At 37.9% G+C, this 20,594-nt stretch overlaps 1 protein-coding gene across 1 annotated transcript in view; it reads left to right on the top strand.

Annotated features, from left to right (window-relative positions):
• Window positions 1–20,594, top strand: part of LOC130682657 (uncharacterized) — a 75,106-nt gene that overhangs the window by 34,619 nt on the left and 19,893 nt on the right. The window contains exon 3 of the mRNA XM_057497505.1: window positions 18,843–19,003. Within this exon, the coding sequence (XP_057353488.1) occupies window positions 18,843–19,003 (161 nt within the window). The remainder of the gene's footprint in view (window positions 1–18,842; window positions 19,004–20,594) is intronic.

Below are 20,594 nucleotides of genomic sequence, written 5' to 3'. Positions count from 1 at the left end.
TGATTATTAACAAGATTTCCTTATTTCCTGTAAGTTTATCAAAGACTCTAGTATGGAATTTACTTAGTCAAGATGAACTACTTTCTTTTTTAAAAAAATTGTTTTAGTTTTTAAATTGAAATATAGTTGATGTACAATATTGGTTTCAGGTGTATAACACAGTCATTTGATATATGTGTTACTAAAAGCTCACCACAGTGAGTGTAGTTATCATCTGTCAACATACAAAGCTACAACATTATTGACTGTATTCCCTACCCTGTGCATTTCATCCCTGTGACTTATTTATTTTGTAATTGGAAGTTTGTACCTTTTTATCACCTTGACCTATTTCCCCCATCCCTTCCCCTATAGCAACTATCATCTGTTCTATGAGTCTATTTCTGTTTTGTTTGTTCATTTGTTTTTTTAGATTCTACATGTAAGTGAAATCATACAGTATTTGGGGAGAGACAAATTACTTTCTAGCTTCCACTCCTTGGATGAGAGGAAAAGAGATTCCTGGTTTAAGAAGCCCAAAATAGGAAAATCTTGTTGTTTTCTCCTTTTAATTGATCCATATTTCCAATTTTTCTACCTGCTTTTATTTTCAGCAATCCAGATCTGTCTTTCCTACTTTGCCCATCCATCAATGTAAAAGACTGTATAAATGTAATTCTTGTTGATCCTTTTAAACATTAACCATAATCCAAAAAGAAAGCCTTAGTACTGCACAGCTAGCTGAGCAAATTTTAACACTGCCAAAGAATTTGTTTTCTGAGCTGAGTTCAGAAGGTGAAGTGGTCATAGGTAAAACTAACGATTAGTTACCCAAGCTTGAAACAGAGACAAAGAAATGTCAAGTCATTAATGAAAATGAATCCAGCTTCCCTCTTGGAAGCCAGTTGTTCCCAATAAGTCAGTATTTCTCATAATCTGGTTAAAGGGAAGCATATGCTACACAACAGTCCATTTGAAAACCCAGCCGCAAAACATTAAATTGAACAGAGGTTCGGTCACCACTAACTTGTCTTCAGTATGGCAGTTGCCAAGTGAAACACAGAGCACTCTGTGCAGGGAGCCCTCACTGGCTGAGCCTTGTCCTCTTCTCCTTTATTTCTCAGTTGGCTGATGTGAGTGAGGCCACTGCCCACATCTGCCAGCTGTCCACAGATGTGTAACTGCTCAGCTGAGCCAAGTCCAAGTGCATACCCCCAGACCTATGATTTAAATAAATGGTTGTGGTTTTAATCCCACAGCATTATGGTTTAAATGATTGCTGTTTAAATTTTGGGCTGTTAAATTTTTGGGTTGTTGGAAATACAAGCTAGACTTGTTGTGCAGCAATGGATACCAAGAGGGTATACTTATCAATCTAAGACTCCGTCTTTTGTCAATTCTGAAAAAATTCTCTATCATTATTACCTCAAATATTACCTCTTTTCTATTTTTCTGTTCAACCCTTCCATAACTCAGCTTGGGTATTCCATTGTTTATGATTCTGTCCTTTGTGACTCTGAAACTCTCATTTTTTCCCATTTTTATATTGGTGTTACATTCTGAGTCATTTCCTTAGTTCCAGTTCTCTTATTTTCTACTTAGATATTAAATAATTTAGTTTTGACTTTTAATGGCTGTAAGTTTTACTTAGAACTGTTTGGTCCTTTTCTAAATCTGTCATTTTTTTCCTACATGTTTTCCTATTTTTCATTATATATTCTATTGCTTTTTTAAAAATCTTGTAGGCCATTTAAAACAAACTTATTTTATAGTCATCTATGGACCTCTATTCTCTGCTGTTGGGGCATTAATTCTCCTGTTAATTTCATGATCTGACCCTCAAGGTATTTTCTTACTGTGGTTTGTAATTTTTATTATGAGCTTATTTTCAGCAGGGATTTTTCCCTCCCCAGGGGAAGAACGGTGTGCCCTGAGTTGTTAGACTGTCCCTTCACTGTGGTTGTAAGTTTGGTTCTGCTGGAGCCCTAGAGGTATCGCCAGTTCTCAACCAGCTTTTATGTTTCTTCTCAGCCTGGTATTTCTGCCTCACAGTGAAAACGCAGAGCTCATGTCACTCACTGTATGTATGGCCCAGGCTTGATTTCAAGTTTTGTGAGTGAACTTTTTTTCTTCACTTGTAGCCTAAAGACACAGGAATTTGATCCTGTTTTGCCAACAAGATAGCCCTCAGGAACTCGGATTTTGCAGAGTGCTTAATTCTAGTTGCTTTCCTTACTCACACCAGAGACAACATGTTCTTGGCCTACAAGGGTATTAAAGTCCCAGGAACCCGTGGGGCCTAGAGCTTGTCCAAACTGCGTAGGCTACAGAGGCATTAGCTCCCACTTACTGCTCAGTCTCTGAGTTCCTTCTTTGTTTCCAGAGTCTGGAGAGTTTCTTTCTGTCAATTACATGTGTAACTACTTTGTCCAGTGTTTCTCTGGAATAGTAGCTGAAGAAGAACTCTTCTGCATCATCTTAGTCCACTGAATTGCTGGAGGTTCTCCTCCATACTTTTGAGATATAATTTTATACTAATTTAAATTCACAACAAAGATACAACATTTGGGAGTCTATATATGCAGAATCACAGTGCATCAAAATGTACAAATCACATGTTTTTAGAAACACAACAATAATGGAGGCTTTAATGTGCCTCACTGAGACTTTACCAAATCAAGAAAGCAAAAATCAAGCACAGTAGAAAGATTTGAATACTATAAAGAGGTAGGTTTAATACATATATATCACAGTGTTATAATACATATTTTCTGATGCTCATTTAACATTAAAGCCCTCAAAAATTTAAACAGCAGTGGATAGAGTTGAATTGTCATGACTTGTAGCAGAAGGCATTTGCCTCACCTGCTTCTTGGGAAGTCATCTGCTTTGGATCCCTGGTGTGTCCAAGTCACAGTTAAACTCTGTGGGCCTCTGGAGTTGTTCTCCGAATCATCTCCAGCTCTGCAGGTACATCACAGAGCCACTTTGTTATGCTGCAGTCTGAAGACAGGGTCACAGAAATGAGTGTGGCTATTTTTGTGCAGTCCACAGATCCTTGAGAAAGGACATTCCACCTTACCACCATCTGACTCATAGAAAACACATCTGTACACCTGCTTGGTGGCCACTGTGCAGTAACTCTTACTGCCAATACCATGAGGTTTGTTTTGGAAACCTTGCTGCTTATTTCGATATTGGTTGTAATCATGAAAAATTGAAAACAACAAGAATGCCTATCAAAGGGGGCATGGGTAAATAAAATGTGAAATAGTTACATTATATTGTGATATGGATTATAACATTCCATTATATTATGAAATGAAGTGTCATAACAGCCATTAGAAGAAATGGATTATACATAAATGTAGCAATATATCCATAAAATATCTATATTTCCATGTAATGTCAATTGATAATGAGAAAAAAGTTATTTTTAGGATAAAATATATATGCCATCATTTATATAGATTTTTAAACTCAGAAATATATTTAAGAATACATATGTATACATGTGAAATTATTGCAAGTCGTGTGACTGGGATATAAATTCATGATAACTGCTTCTGGGCATTGGGAGGAAGCAAAGGAACTGTAATTGGGGACTTCATTGCTGGTTTTTTTTATTTATTAAGGTATTATTGATATACACTCTTATGAATGTTTCACATGAAAAACAATGTGGTTACTACATTTACCCATATTATCAAGTCCCATTGCAGTCACTGTCCATCAGTGTAGTAAGATGCCACAGATTCGCTATTTGCCTTCTTTGTGCTACACTGTCTTCCCCGTGATCCCCCACACCATGTGTACTAAACATAATATCCCTCAATCCCCTTCTCCCTCCCTCCCCACCCGCCTTCCCACACCCCTCCCCTTTGGTAACCGCTAGTCCCTTCTTGGAGTCTGTGAGTCTGCTGCTGTTTTGTTCCTTCAGTTATGCTTTGTTGTTATACTCCACAAATGAGGGAAATCATTTGGCACTTGTCTTTCTCCGCCTGGCTTATTTCACTGAGCATAATATCCTCCAGCTCCATCCATGTTGTTGCAAATGGTAGGATTTGTTTCTTTCTTTTTTTTACTATTTTTTTCTTTTTTTTAATTGAAGGGTAGTTGACACACAGTATTACATTACATTAGTTTCAGGTGTACAACACAGTGATTCAACATTTATATACGTGATAATTCTAGATACCAGCCATCACCATACCAAGTTGTTACAATATTTTGACTATATTCCTTATGCTATACATTACATCCCGGTTACTTATTTATTTTACAATTGGAAGTGTGTTTATATATATATATATATATATATATTTTGTGAGGGCATCTCTCATATTTATTGATCAAATAGTTGTTAACAACAATAAATTTCTGTATAGGGGGGTCAATACTCAATGCACAATCATTAATCCCCCCCAAGCCTAATTTTCGTCAGTCTCCAATCTTCTGATGCATAATGAACAAGTTCTTAATGGAGTACAAATTCTTACATAGTGAATAAGTTACATGGTGAACAGTGCAAGGGCAGTCATCACAGAAGCTTTCGGTTTTGTTCATGCATTATGAACTATAAACAGTTCAAATATGAATATTCATTTGATTTTTAAACTTGATTTATATGTGGAAACCACATTTCTCTATTATTATTATTATTATTTTATTTATTTTTTTTTTTAATTATTATTTTTTATTGAAGGGTAGTTGACACACAGTATTACATTACATGAGTTTCAAGTGTACAACACAGTGGTAGAACATTTATATACATAATTCTAGGTTCCAGCTATCACCCTACCAGGCTGTTACAATATCTTGACTATATTCCTTATGCTATACCTTACATCCCGGTTACTAATTTATTTTACCATTGGAAGTCTGTCCTTTTTTTTTTTTTTTTTTTTTTTGTGAGGGCATCGCTCATATTTATTGATCAAATGGTTGTTAACGACAATAAAATTCTGTATAGGGGAGTCAATGCTCAATGCACAATCATTATTCCACCCCAAGCCTAATTTTTGTCAGTCTCCAATCTTCTGAGGCATAACAAACAAGTTTTTACATGTAGAACAAATTCTTACATAATGAATAAGTTACATAGTGAACAGTACAAGGGCAGTCATCACAGAAACTTTCGGTTTTGCTCATGCATTATGAACTCTAAACAGTCAGTTCAAATATGAATACTCATTTGGTTTTTATACTTGATTTATATGTGGATACCACATTTCTCTCTTTATTATTATTATTTTTAATAAAATGCTGAAGTGGTAGGTAGATACAAGATAAAGGTAGAAAACATAGTTTAGTGTTGTAAGAGAGCAAATGTAGATGATCAGGTGTGTGCCTGTAGACTATGTGTTAATCCAAGCTAGACCAGGGCAATAAAACATCCACGTATGCAGAAGATTTCTCTCAGAACAGGGGGGGTGAGGTTCTAAGCCTCACCTCTGTTGATCCCCAATTTCTCACCTGATGGCCCCCCTGCGACTGTGCCTGTCTTAGGTTGTTCCTCCCTTGAGGAATCTTACCCGTCTCTGGCTAACCAGTCATCTTCCGGGGCCATACAGGGAAATGTGAAGTTGGTAAGTGAGAGAGAAGCCTTATTGTTTGAAAAAGTTAGCTTTTTACTTCTTTGCATATTTATGCCCTGTGGCTTCTATGCCCAGCATTTGTCTTGAGGTATCTTTACCACTTGGAAGAATTATGATACTCGGTAAATTTGATATGAGGCACGAATTCTATTGTTTCTTTCTTATGGCTGAATAGTCTTCCATTGTGTGTATGTACCACATCTTCTTTATCCATTCATCTACTGATGGACACTTAGGTTGCTCCCATGTCTTGGCTATTGTAAATAGTGCTGTGATAAACATAGGGGTACATATGTCTTTTTGAACCTGAAAACTTGTGTTTTTTGGGTAAATTCCTAGGAATGAGATTCCTGGGTCAAATGGTATTTCTATGTTTAGTTTTTTGAGGAACCTCCATATTGCTTTCCACAAGGTTTGAACTACTTTACATTCCCACCAGCAGTGTAGGAGGGTTCCCCTTTCTCCTCATCCTCACCAGCATTTGTTGTTCTTAGTCTTTTCAATGCTGGCCATCCTTCCTGGTGTGAGGTGATATCTCATTGTGGTTTTAATTTGCATTTCCCTGATGATTAGTGATGTGAAGCATCTTTCCGTTTGTCTGCTGGCCATCTGAGTTTCTTCTTTGGAGAATTGTGTGTTCCTATCCTCCACCCATTTTTTAATCAGGTTATTTGCTTTTTGGGTGGTGAGGAGTGTGGGTTCTTTATATATTTTGGATGTTAACCCCTTGACCGCTATGTTGTTTACAGATATATTCTCCCATACTGTAGGATGCCTTTTTGTTCTATTTGATGGTGTCCTTTGCCATACAGAAACTTTTTAGTTTGATGTAGTCCCATGTGTTCATTTTTGCTTTTGTTTCCCTCACTCCAGGAGATACGTTCAGGAGGAAGTTGCTCATGTTTACATTCAGGACATTTTTGCCTACGTTTTCTTCTAACAGTTTTATGGTTTCATGACTTATATTCAAGTCTTTGATCCATTTTGAGTTTACTTTTGTGTATGGGATTAGACAATAATCCAATTTCATTCTCTTGCATGTAGCTGTCCAGTTTTGCCAACACCAGCTGTTGAAGAGGCTGTCATTTCCCCATTATATGTCCATGGCTCCTTTTTCATATATTAATTGACCATATATGGTTGGATTTATATCTGGGCTCTCTAGTCTGTTTCATTGGTCTATGGTTCTGTTCTTGTGCCAGTACCAAATTGTCTTGATTACTGTGGTGGCTTTGTAGTAGAGCTTGAAGTCAGACAGCATAATCCCCCCTACTTTATTCTTCCTTCTCAGAATTGCTTTGGCTATTTGGGGTCTTTTGTGGTTCCATATGAATTTTAGAATGATTTTCTTTAGTTCGTTGAAGAATGCTGTTGGTATTTTGATAAGGATTGCATTGAATCTGTAGATTGCTTTAGGCAGGATGGCCATTTTGACAATATTAATTCTTCCTATCCATGAGCATGGGATGTGTTTCCATTTATTGATATCTTCTTTAATTTCTCTCATGAGTGTCATAGTTTTCACAGTACAGGTCTTTCACTTCCTTGGTTAGGTTTATTACTAGGTATGTTATTCTTTTTGATACAATTGTGAATGGAATTGTTTTCCTGATTTCTCTTTCTGCTAGTTCATCATCAGTTTATAGGAATGCAACATATTTCTGTGCATTAATTTTGCATCCTGGAACTTTGCTGAATTCAAATATTAGATCTAGTCATTTTGGAGTGGATTCTTTAAGGTTTTTTATGTACAATATCATGTCATCCACAAATAGTGAAAGTTTAACTTCTTCCTTACCAGTCTGGATGCCCTTTATTTCTTTGTGTTGTCTAATTGCTGTGGTGAGGACCTATGTTGAATAAAAGTGGAGAGAGTGGGCATCCTTGTCTTGTTCCCAATCTTAAAGGAAAGGCTTTCAGCTTCTTGCTGTTAAGTATGATGTTGGCTGTGGGTTTGTCATATATGGCCTTTATTATGTTCAGGTACTTGCCCTCTATACCCATTTTGTTGAGAGTTTTTATCATGAATGGATGTTGAATTCTGTCAAATGCTTTTTCGGCATCTACAGAGATGATCATGTGGTTTTTGTCCCTCTTTTTGTTGATGTGGTGGATGATGTTGATTGATTTTCTAATATTGTACCATCCTTGCATCCCTGGAATAAATCCTACTTGATTATGGTGGATGATCTTTTTGATATATTTTTGAATTAGGTTTGCTAATGTTTTGTTGAGTATTTGTGCATCTATGTTCATCAGGGATATTGGTCTATAATTTTCTTTTTTTATGGTGTCTTTGCTGGTTTTGGTATTAGAGTGATGCTGGCCTCTTAGAATGAGTTTGGAAGGATTCCCTCTTCTACTTTTTGGAAAACTTTAAGGAGGACGAGTATTAGGTCTTCACTAAATGTTTGATAAAATTCAGCAGTGAAGCCATCTGGTATAGGGATTTTGTTCTTAGATAGTTTTTTGATTACCAGTTTAATTTCGTTGCTGGTAATTGCTCTGGTTAGATTTTCTGGGCCAGCCTTGGAAGGTTGTATTTTTCTAGAAAATTGTCCATTTCTTCCAGGTTATCCAGTTTCTTATCATATAATTTTTCATAATATTCTCTAATAATTCTTTGTATTTCTGTGGTGTCTGTAGTAATTTTTCCTCTCTCATTTCTGATTCTGTTTATGTGTGTGGACTCTCTTTTTTTCTTGATAAGTCTGGCCAGGGGTTTATCTATTTTGTTTATTTTCTCGAAGAACCAACTCTTGCTTTCATTGACTCTTTCTATTGTTTTATTTTTCTTGATTTTATTTATTTCTGCTCTAATCTTTATTATGTCCCTCTTTCTACTGACTTTGGGCCTCATTTGTTCTTTTTCTAGTTTTGTTAATTGTGAGCTTAGACTGTTCACATGGGATTGTTCCTCTTTTCTGAGGTAGGCTTGTATTGCAGTATACTTCCCTCTAGCATATCCTTCTCTGCGTCCCACAGATTTTGCAGTATTGAATTATTGTTGTCATTTGTCTCCATATATTGCTTCATCTCTGTTTTTATTTGGTCATTGATCCAGTGGTCATTTAGGAGCATGTTGTGAAGCCTCCATGTGTTTGTGGGATTTTTCATTTTCTTTGCATAATTTATTTTTAGTTTCATAACTTTGTGGTCTGAGAAGCTGGTTGGGACAATTTCAATCTTTTTGAATTTACTGAGGCTCTTTTTGTGACCTAGTGTATGATCTATTCTTGAAAATGTTCCATGTGCACTTGAGAAGAATGTGTGTATTCTGCTGCTTTTGCATATAGAGTTCTGTACATGTCTGTTAGGTCCAACTTTTCTAATGTGTTGTTGAGTCCCTCTGTCTCCTTACTTATTTTCTCTCTGATTGATCTGTCCTTTGGAGTGAGTGGAGTGTTGAAGTCTCCTAGAATGTATGCATTGCATTCTATTTCCCCTTTTAATTCTGTTAGTATTTGTTTCACACATGTCAGTGCTCCTGTGTTGGGTGCATAGATATTTATAATGGTTATATGTTCTTGCTGGATTGACTCCTTTATCATTATGTAATGTCCTTCTTTGTCTCTTGTTACTTTCTTTGTTTTGAAGTCTATTTTGTCTGATACAAGTACTGCAACTCCTGATTTTTTCTCCTTATTAGTTGCATGAAATATCTTTTTCCATCCCTTTGCTTTTAGTCTATGTATGTCTTTGGGTTTAAAGTGAGTCTCTTGTAGGCAGCATATAGATGAGTCTTGTTTTTTTATCCATTCAGTGACTCTATGTCTTTTGATTGGTGCATTCAGTCCATTTACATTTAGGGTGATTATCGATAGGTATGTACTTACTGCCGTTGCAGGCTTTAGATTCATGGTTACCAAAGGTTCAAGGTTAACTTCCTTACTGTCTAAGAGTCTAAGTTAACTCACTTAGTATGCTATTACAAACACAATCTAAAGGTTCTTTTTTTCTCCTTTTTTTTCCTCCTCCATTCTTTATATATTACATATCATATTCTGTACTCTTTGTCTATATATTGACTGACTTTGGGGGTAGTTGATTTAATTTTGCATTTGCTTAGTAATTAACTGTTCTACTTTCTTTACTGTGTCTTTATTACCTCTGGTGACAACTATTAAACCTTAGGAACACTTCCATCTATAGCAGTCCCTCCAAAATACACTGTAGAGATGGTTTGTGGGAGGTAAATTCTCTCAGCTTTTGCTTACCTGGAAATTGTTTAATCCTTCCTTCAAATTTAAAAGACAATCTTGCCAGATAAAGTATTCTTGGTTCGAGGCCCTTCTACTTCATTGCATTAAATATATGATGCCACTCCCTTGTGGCCTGTAAGGTTTCTGCTGAGAAGTCTGATGATAGCCTGATGGGCTTTCCTTTGTATGTGATCTTATTTCTCTCGCTGGCTTCTTTTAATAGTCTGTCTTTATCCTTGATCTTTGCCATTTTAATTACTATATGTCTTGGTGTTGTCTTCCTGGGTCCCTTGTGTTGGGAGAACTGTGCACCTCCATGGCCTGAGAGACTATCTTCTTCCCCAGATTGGGGAAGTTTTCAGAAAATACCTCCTCAAAGACACTTTCTATCCCTTTTTCTCTCTCTTCTTCTGGTACCCCTATAATGTGAATGTTGTTCAGTTTGGATTGGTCACACAGTTCACAATATTCTTTCATTCTTAGAGATCCTTTTTTCTCTCTGTGCCTCAGCTTCTTGTATTCCTCTTCTATAATTTCTATTTCACTTATCATCTCCTCCATCATATCTAATCTGCTTTTAAAACCTTCCATTGTATGTTTCATTTCTGATACTGTGTTCTGTAATGATTGGATCTCCGACCGGAATTCATTCCTGAGTTCTTGAATATTTTTCTGTATCTCCATGAGCATGTTTATGATTTTTATTTTGAAATCTCCTTCAGGAAGATTCATGAGATTGGTTTCATTTGACTCTGTCTGGTGTATGTATGATTTTGCTTTGAACCAGGTTCCTTTGAAATTTCATGTTTGTTTGTGGCACCCTCTGGTGCCCAGTAGCTCTATTCTCTGGAGCTGCTCAGGCTCTGGAGCAATGTCGGGTCATAGGGGAGCTGTGTTGGTGCCTCGGGGGAGGAAAGAGCTGTTTCCTTCTTCCTGGATTCTCCACCTGTCTCCACTGCCAGAACCAGTGGGCCAAGTACACAGATATAAGCCTCTATGCTTTGTGTTTGTAACTGCTGTAGGTGGGGCTTCCCTCTGGCTGGCCTGACACCAGGGCAGGGTTTGCTGGTTTGCGAGCCAGGTGTGGGCTGGCTGGGAAGAAGATGCAGCAGGCTGCATATCACGGTGGAGGGCCTTGGAACTGTGTAGCCAGCCAGGGGGCTGGAGCACCTGAAGATCATGAAAGTTCCCAACCTGCTGGGCAGAGTGCACCCAGACAATTTCGTCTACCTTTCCTTTCTTCTGAGCAGTTAGGTCTGTGTAATTCTTGCCCCTTTAGCAGCCCTCTTGCTGTTAGGAAGTCTCTCAGACTGCCCGCCTTTCTTTTGTCCCAGAGCAGCCAGATGTGGATCCCTGTTTTCCACAAGCAGCTAAAATCTCAGTCTCTCCAGGTATTCTGCCTGTCTTAGCTCTCCAATCCCCCTAATGACCAGAGCACCATGCAATGTAGGTTTGTGCTCCCAGAGCACATCTCCAGAGCTAGGTGTTCACCAGTCCCAGGCCTCCACTCTCTCTCCGCTCCATTTCTCTTCCTCCCACTGGTCAGCTGGACTGTGGGAAGGGCTTGGGTCCCACCAGGTTACGGCTTTGGTACATTACGCTGTTCCGTGAGATCTGTTCTTTTCTCCAGGTGTATGCAGTCTGGCGCAGCCTTCTTTCCTGTTGCTCTTTCAGGATTAGTTGTATTAATTATATTTTCTTATTATATGTGGTTTTAGGGTGAGGCCTCTGACTCACCTCTCATGCCGCCACCTTTAATCCAAGTCCCCCCCATTGCTATTTGTTTTATTTAATTTCTTTTATATATGGAACTTGAGGCAAATATGATAAGCTGTCAATAAATGTCAATTCTGAAGGGAAAAATATGTATGTGCATACAGGTGAGTCTTTTTGCCTTTTTCTTTTTTGCAACTTTGTTGAGGTGTAATTGATGTGCAATAAACTACACATATTTAAAGTATACAATATGGTAAATTTTAACAGGTGTATATGCCCATGAAACCTTTGCTACAATCAAGACAGTGGGCATTCCATCACTTCCAACCTTTTCCTCAGGCTTCTTTGTAATCCACTTTATCTTTCCTTGAACTTGGGCAACCACTGATTTGCTTTCTGTACTATAGGTTAGTTTGCTTTTTTTAGAATTTTGTATAAATGGAAATGTACAGTATGTACTTTCTTTTTTTTTACCTGGGTGCTTTCATTCAATTTCTCAAAATAAAAATAATCTAAAAAATCATGGAACTGCTGAAAAACATTCTGGAGCATATAATCTGTGATTCAGAAATGGAGGAAGGAGGGAATCTGTGCAAAGCAGGTACCATTTGGAATAGACTCCCAAGCAGGCAGAACAAGCACACCTACAATAATGACTTCATGTTCAACAAAATCTTCTCCCATATAACCTGTATTTCTAAAATTTTTGTACACTGCTTGAAATTGTACAAATGAGTCTTTTTTATTGCAATGCAGTTTACATACAATGTTATATTAGTTTCAGGTGTACAGTTGTACATGCCTTTCACCGCAAGCCAAAATTTTTGCCACAGTAAGTATAGTTACTATCTGCCACCTTACAAAGTTTTTACAATATTGACTATATTTCCAGTATTGTACTTTTCATCCTTGTGACTTTATTTTATAATTTGAACTTTGTACCTTTTTATCCCCTTCACCTATTTTGCCCATTCTCCTATCCCCTACCCCATGCAACTTCCAGTTTGTTCTCTGAATTTGTCTATTTCTATTTTGTTTGTTTTTTCTTTTGTTTGATTTTTTTTTTTTTTAGATTCCACATATAAGTGAGATCATATGGTATTGGTCTTCCTTTACCTGGCTTATTTCACTGAGCATAATACCCTCCAGGTCCTTCCATGTTGTTGCAAATGGCAAGATTTCACTTTTTTTGTGGCAAATATTCCATGGCATATATGTATCACATCTTCTTTATCCATTCATCTACTGATGAACACTTAGGCTGCTTCCATATCTTGGCTATTATAAATAATGTTGCAATAAATAAAGAAGTTCATGTATCTTTTCAAATTAGTGTTTTTGTTTTCTTTGGGTAAATACCCAAAAATGGAACTACTAGTTTATATGGTTTTCTTTTTTTAACATTTTGAGGAAACTTCATACTGTTTTCCACAGTGGCAGTACCATTTTACATTCCTGCGAACAGTGGACAAGACTTCAGTTTTTCCAACACCATTTATTGAAGAGACTATCTTTTTCTCATTGTATATCCTTTCCTCCTTTGTCATATTCAGACCATATAAGTGTGGGTTTGTTTCTGGGTTCTCTCTTTTGTTAAATGAGAGTCTTTTGGATAACTAAGATACCCATTTAAAAACAGAGGCATCATTCATTCTTGGCAATTGATTCAATGAGATGCCTGTCATCCTAACACCCGGCTAAACTTAGCTTCACCCAAAGCCTGGGTGCTGAGCTCATGGGAGAGGGGAGCTAAGACCTCGTGAAGCATGGAGAACTGAGTATGGCAGCACCTTTGCAGACTTCAGGCAACACAGGGGTCTTGGGAGCTAGGGTACTGGAATAAGGACCCAAAGAGGAGGTGGGAGGAGGCCAGGAAAGAATAAGGGAAGATAGCCAATGTTAAGTGTCACCCATTTCAAAGTGTTTCTGAGGAGCTGCTTCTGCTGAGAAATTGGGGAAGAAATTCCCATTCCATATCCTGTATCTCTTATTCTTAAGATCAGAGAAATTCAACCTGATATTATTGCTCTGTGACTTAAACTGGCTTTTATAGGCTGGGCTGGAAGCCCAAGTACCAGATAGAACATTGTTCCACAGAACATCTGTGGAAAAATGTGCCCAAATATCACATATCTGATCTACAAAGAAAGTTTTGAAACAACCTGTAACATGTCAGCCAGAGACTCCTTAGGTATATAAATCTTTGTAATAGCGGGCTATGTTATAGTGGAAATATTTTCACAGATATAATTCTTGATCTATAGCCAATATCAGTCATTAAAACATTGTTCAGTCTTGGGGCCCATAAGTGGAGGATGTTATGGAGAAATTGGAAAGGAGCCAGGGGACACAAAGTAAATGATGAAAGGTTTTGAAAAATAGCCCTTCAGGGAAAAGTCTACATTAGTCCAGAGAAGAGAGGTGTGAGTAGACTGAATATCAGTCTTCAAACTCTAAAGGGATGTTACATTATTGACACCAAGCCTTTTTTTCTCCGAGCCCACAGAGGATGATATGAGAGAAAATGAGTTTAAACTACAGCAGACAGATTTAGATTAGTCAGATGTCCTCAGCCTGAAGAGCAGAACCCATTCTCAAGCTGCAAGATTTAGTCTCATAAGGGAGTAGGTCATTCTTGAGGTTTTTTTGAGCTGTCTGACCAGTGGTAGCTAAAGTTCACCCAGACCTGGTCATCTGCTTGTGGGTGTTTCCATCCAGTATCATTTAGGAAACTGAGGAGTTCTGTCCAAAAAATGTTTCACTTCAAGGCTACAAAGAGGATAAATAAGTAAGGCAAGTGTGATGCTGCCTCATATGGGAAAAATCCAGATAAGAGGCATATCATCCTTCGGGCCATGATTGGACAAACTTTTGGAAAGAGCGCAGAGCCCTCGGAGTAGAGTGTGCGGTGGGAGGTCGGCGGCCACCAGCCCGTGGGACCCGCGGGCCCCATCTCGGCCTGTTTTCAGGGGCTGTTGACACACCAGAAATGCCGCCAGAGGAGAGTAACTGGGACAGAAACTGGAAACTGGGCCAAATGAAGAGCAGGGGAAGGAACTACATGTGTCATGTGTTGGCCTGGAGAAGATAAGCCTGAGGAGGGTGGGTGGGGTGAGGGGTGATTTGTGTTGTGGGGGAGGACGACATCAAGAAGCTGTTTTCGAGTATTTCAAGTGCTGTCAGGTGGGAGAGAGACTAAACTTGCGCTGTGCAGCTCCAGAGGTCAGTGCAGAGCTCAGCACAGCTTACAGGGCTAGAGTGTCAGTGGGAAAAAAAGCAGCAGTTTGTAATTATTAGAGATACTCAAAGCAGATTGTAGCGCCTAGCGACGCAGGAGGGGTTTCTACAAAGATTGAGTGGGTATCTCACAACATTGGCAGAAGAATTTCTGGACTTTTTTTTTTTTTTGTCTTGCTAATCAAATGACACTTCCTGGAGAGTGAGATAACCTAGCAACAAACAATGCTCGTGCTCCGGAAAGGTGGGCTTTGCGGTCTGAACCGCTAGAGGGCGTCAGAACAGCAGCATTTCGGAGCCACCATTCACACTCTGGCCAAATAGCCACTGATGGGGGTCCTGGCTCTTGTCTCCTTAATTCTGTTTTCAGTATCTCCTACATGAATCATTTTGGAATGCACACATCTCACTAAATTATTTAATGTCCAAAGGGCCTCTGTATGTTGGGAGGAATAATCTCTTCTATTTGTATTTTAATACTCAAATTTGTTAAGGTTTCTTCTTGCTGTGCATAGTAAAATATAAATGGATTAAACTGTTTCTTTAAAAATTCAAACACTCCTTATAAAACTAAAAAAGTTAAAATGTATGAATTTAACAAATATAACTGTTCCAGAAATTTAAACGTTATTAATAAACTAACTGGATTCCCCTAAATTCATAAGTATCTTCTATCTGAATCTTTTTTTATTGCAGTAAAGTTGATACACAATATTATGTTGGTCTCAGATGTTCAACATAGTGACTTGATAATTGTATACAGTACTAGATGCTTGCGACAATAAGTATAGTTATTCCATTACCATACTAAGGTATTACGATGTTATTGGTTAAATTCTCTATGTTGTACTTACATTCCTATGTCTAATTCAGTTTACAATTTTTAGTTTGTACCTCTTTATCCCCTTCACCTCAAACTGAAGGGTACCTGTCCTCCAACCCCCTTCCCTATGGTACTCAATTGTCTATTGTCTATATTTGTGTGTCTATTTTTTTTTGTTTTGTGATTCTACATGTATGTGAAATCATAATGGTATTTGTCTTTCTCTGCCTGGCTTATTTCACTTAGTATAATACCCTCTAGGTCCATCCAGTCTATCCATGTTGTCACAAATAGCAACATTTCCCTCTTTTTTATGACTGAGTAATATCCCACTGTGTATATATACTGCATCTTCTTTATCCATTCATTTATCAGTGGGCACTTGGGTTGCTTCCATACCTTTGCTCTTGTATATAATGCTGCGATGAACATTGGTGTGCATATATCTTTTGAATAAATGATTTTGTTTTCTTTGGGTAAATTCCCACAAGTGGCATTTTGAGGAACCTCCATATTGTTTTCCACAGTGACTGGACCAATTTACATTCCCACTAACAGTGTAGGAGGGCTCCCTTTTCTCCACATCCTCTCCAACACTTGTTATTTCTTATCTTTTGGACAGTGGTCATTCTGACTGGTGTGAGATGATATTTCATTGTGGTTTTGATTTGCATTTTCCTGATAACTAGTGATGTTGAACATCTTTTCATGTGTCTGTTGGCTGTCTGTCTTCTTTGGAAAAATATCTCTTCAGGTTTGGATTTTAGCCCCTTATCAGATATATCATTTGCAAATAAATTCTCCCAAATGGAAGGTTGCCTTTTTGTTTTGTTGAGGGTTTCCTTTGTTGTGCAGAAGCTTTTTAGTTTGATGTAGTCCCACTGTTATTTTTGCTTTTGTTTCTCTTGCCAAGGGAGATTTCTCCAGAAATAAATTTCTCATGCTGATAGTCATGAGATTCTTGCCTATGTTTCCTTCTAAGAGTTTTGTTGTTTCCTGTCTCACATTTAGTTTGATCCAGTTAGTTTACTTTTATATATGGTAAGAAGTGATCTAGTTTCATTCTTTTACACGTAGCCATTCAGTTTTCCCAACACCATTAATTGCAAAGACTGTCTTTTCCCCATTGTATATTCATGGTTCTTTTGTCATATATTAATTGACCATATATGTGTGGGTTTAATTTTGGGTCTGTCTGAATCTTTTAAATGACGTAAATACCTTATAAAGGAGAGACACACAAATGAAACATCACAGTGATCACAACACTTACTACTATATTTTTAAACTTAAACTGTTACATATTTAAGTTTGTATCTTTATATATCTAAATTTATATTGTCTTTATCACTATACTTATGAGTATCCTTGTATTCTCCCGAGGATAGAGTATCTTTAAAAAATATATACATTTCTTTACCTTCCTAGTGATATAGTAATTTTGTCAAACTCAAAAGTAGAAAAATATTATCTCAGAGTAGCTCATATTGGAGGTGCTGGGTTTTGAAATGTCTTACCAACATACAAAACTTTCCTGTGCACTTAAAATTCCAGTAGATCTTATCAATTAAACTTATAAAGCCAGTTTTGGTAACTGCAAGTGGAATGCTGCTGTAACAAATACCTAAAACAGTGCAATGACTGTGGAACTGGTTAGAGACTGGAAGAATTTTGAGGAGCATGATAGGGAAAGCCTAAGCTGCCTTGAATAGACTGTTGATAGAAATCCAAACTTGGAGGATGCTGCTCATGAGGGCCCAAAAAGAAGTAAGAAACATGTCATTGGAAGCCAGAGGAAGAGGTTCGCCTTGTTAGATATACCAGAAAGCTTAAAAATTGTCCCCTGCAGTTGTATGAAAAGCAGAACAAGTCATGAGGCTGGTCGTCTGGTTAAGATTTCCAAAGACCCAGTTTCTTCCTGCTGTGCATAGTAAAATGCAAGAGGAGAGAGAGTTTGAGGGCAAGAACTTTCAAACAAAAAGGAACCAGGACTTGATGATTTTGAAAATCCTCAGTCTCTCCAGATGGCAAAAGATGTTGAAATTAAGAAATGAATCCCTTTTGGAGGTTTAACTGAGTTGCCCTTTAACCATCTCAGCATCTTTACTGCAGGTAAAGAAAGGAAGGCCTGTCTTAAACAGAACTGTGAATGTTGCTTTTATGTAAAGGGAAATGGACAGGAGACCCACAAAGTACTTAAGAAATCTATTTCAGCAAAAGCACTGCCAACTTAATCTGAAAGGGGTAGGAAAGGTATAAAATCAAAGGAAGCTATTAGTTCTGCAAGAACCCCCTGGCAGGAAGCAGGATGATAAAAGTACTCAGCTGCAAGCATGTTTAAGGAAAGATCACTCAGGGCAGAGCATTGCATGGATTATTCCCGGGCTTGGAATCTAATCAAGGAAATTTGGCAGGAGTTTGCTAGGCTGGATTTCCAAACTACTTTGGACTGGAAACATCTCTTCACCATGCATTTCCCACTTTCCCCCTTTTAAACAGAATGTCTGTAACTATTTTATTCTGTGTATTCCTTCATTATGTGTTTGTTGTGTTGGAAACCACATAGCTTGTCTTCAGTTTTATAGATTCAGAGTAACTATACTCAAGAAGCCACATCCATTCCTGGATCTGATTTGATGATACAATTCTAGGCTTTGAGCAGATGCTGTAGTGGTATGAAGTTCTGGAGGACTTGGGAGGGAGTAAATGTATTTTTCTTGTGAGAGGGACACAAATTATTTGGGACCAGGGGGGACATGATAGACTCTAGGGTTATTATTACATAATAATTATATATTCCCACCCCCTGGTTTCAGCCCTTGTGTGAGCTCCTCCCCTTGAGTGTGCACGGGACTTGTGACTTGCTTCCAACTTGTAGAATTTGGCAAAGACAATGGGGTGTATGTGATCATGTGCATCTCACTATATCACATCAGACTATAATTCTTCTTGCTAGGAGACACCCCTCTCCCTTGCTGGCTTTGAAGGAGCAAGCTGCCAAGGTGTGTGCTGCCATGTGGGTAGGGCCATGCAGCATGGAACTGAAAAAGCAGCCTCTAACTAGGAGCCTGCAAGAAAATGAGGGGAGCTGACAACCTGCAAGAAACTGAATGTTCTAACAGCTATATGAGCTTGGAAACAGATCTGACTCCAGTCAAGCCTTTGAAGTACACAGGCAGGTAGGCAAGAAGGGATGATCTTAAGCAGGCTAGTATCCCATGAGCATGAGCCAGAGCCCACAAGGACAATGTGGAAGCCATATCCTTGTTGCCTTTTACCTTGTAGACAAGAATATCCTGCAGAAGCTGGGGTCCTTCATCATGGAGCTAAACATGGACACCTGGCCCAGGAGTCAGAAAACCTAAAGGAGAATCCAGAGAAGTACAGCAATTGTGAGCCCAGATTCTGCTTCATGCCAGAAAGTGAGTCAGCACGTAATCAACAAGGTGTGTCAGTTTAAAATGACTTATACAGGTACCAAAACATAACATCATATAAACTTGTATAGTGTTGAATATTTTTAAACTGTTAACAAAGTTCGTACAATTCTCTTGTATACAATTCTATACAATTAACCTTAAAATCACAAATCTTAATTTACACTTTCAAAAGTTCACTCTGGCTACTGAATAAAGTATTCTCTTGTGTTGCATTATGCTTATCCATTTATCAGTTAATTTGGGTTGTTTGCAGTTTTTTTTAAGATCTTTATTAACAGGTGCTTGCCATTTGTTGACCTTTTAGAAAAAAAAGTTGTAAACTTTTATTACAAATTAAAAATGAGGTTCTTAAAAATCTCAATGTGACCAGATATGAAACAATTTAAGAGCCTTTATGAGTGTAGTGAGAAAAGACACTCATGAGAGAAATTAAAGAAGATACCAATAAATGGAAACACATCCCGTGCTCATGGGTAGGAAGAATTAATATTGTCAAAATGGCCATCCTGCCTAAAGCAATCTACAGATTCAATGCAATCCCTATCAATATACCAATAGCATTCTTCAACGAACTAGAGCAAATAGTTCTAAAATTTGTATGGAACCACAAAAGACCCCGAATAGCCAAAGCAATCCTGAGAAGGAAGAATAAGGCAGGGGGGATTATGCTCCCCAACTTCGAGCTCTACTACAAAGCCACAATAATCAAGACAATTTGACACTGCTACAAGAAAAGACCCATAGACCAATGGAACAGACTAAAGAGCTCAGATACAAACCCAAGCATATATGGTCAATTAATATATGATAAAAGAGCCATAGATATACAATGGGGAAATTACAGCCTCTTCAACAGCTGGTGTTGGTAAAACTGGACAGCTACATGCAAGAGAATGAAACTGATCATTGTCTAACTCCATACACATAAGTAAACTCAAAATGGATCGAAGACCTGAATGTAAGTCATGAAACCATAAAACTCTTAGAAGATAACATAGGCAAAAATCTCTTGAGTATCAACATGAGCGACTTTTTTCGTGAATGCATCTCCTTGGGCAAGAGAAACAAAAGCAAAAATGAACAAGTGGCACTACATCATGCTAAAAAGCTTCTGTACAGCAAAGGACACAATCAGCAGAACAAAAAGGCATCCTACAGTATGGGAGAATATATTTGTAAATGACATATCCAACAAGGGGTTAACATCCAAAATATATAAAGAACTCACACATCTCAACACCCAAAAAGCAAATAACCTAATTAAAAAATGGGTGGAGGATATAAACAGACACTTCTCCAAAGAAGAAATTCAGATGGCAAACAAACACATGAAAAGATGCTCCACATCGCTAATTATCAGGGAAAGGCAAATTAAAACCACAATGAGATATCACCTCACACCAGTTAGGATGGCCAACATAGACTAGGAACAACAAATGCTGTTGAGGATGCAGAGAAAGGGGAACCCTCCTATACTGCTGGTGTGAATGTAAACTAGCTCAACCATTGTGGAAAGCAGTATGGAGGCTCCTCAAAAAACTGAAAATAGAAATACCATTTGACCCAGGAATTCCACTCCTAGGAATTTACCCTAAGA

This window comes from Manis pentadactyla, chromosome 2 (assembly GCF_030020395.1).
Source record: "Manis pentadactyla isolate mManPen7 chromosome 2, mManPen7.hap1, whole genome shotgun sequence".
In the NCBI taxonomy this organism is placed as follows: domain Eukaryota; kingdom Metazoa; phylum Chordata; class Mammalia; order Pholidota; family Manidae; genus Manis; species Manis pentadactyla.
This window is presented reverse-complemented; position numbering and strand designations above follow the sequence as displayed.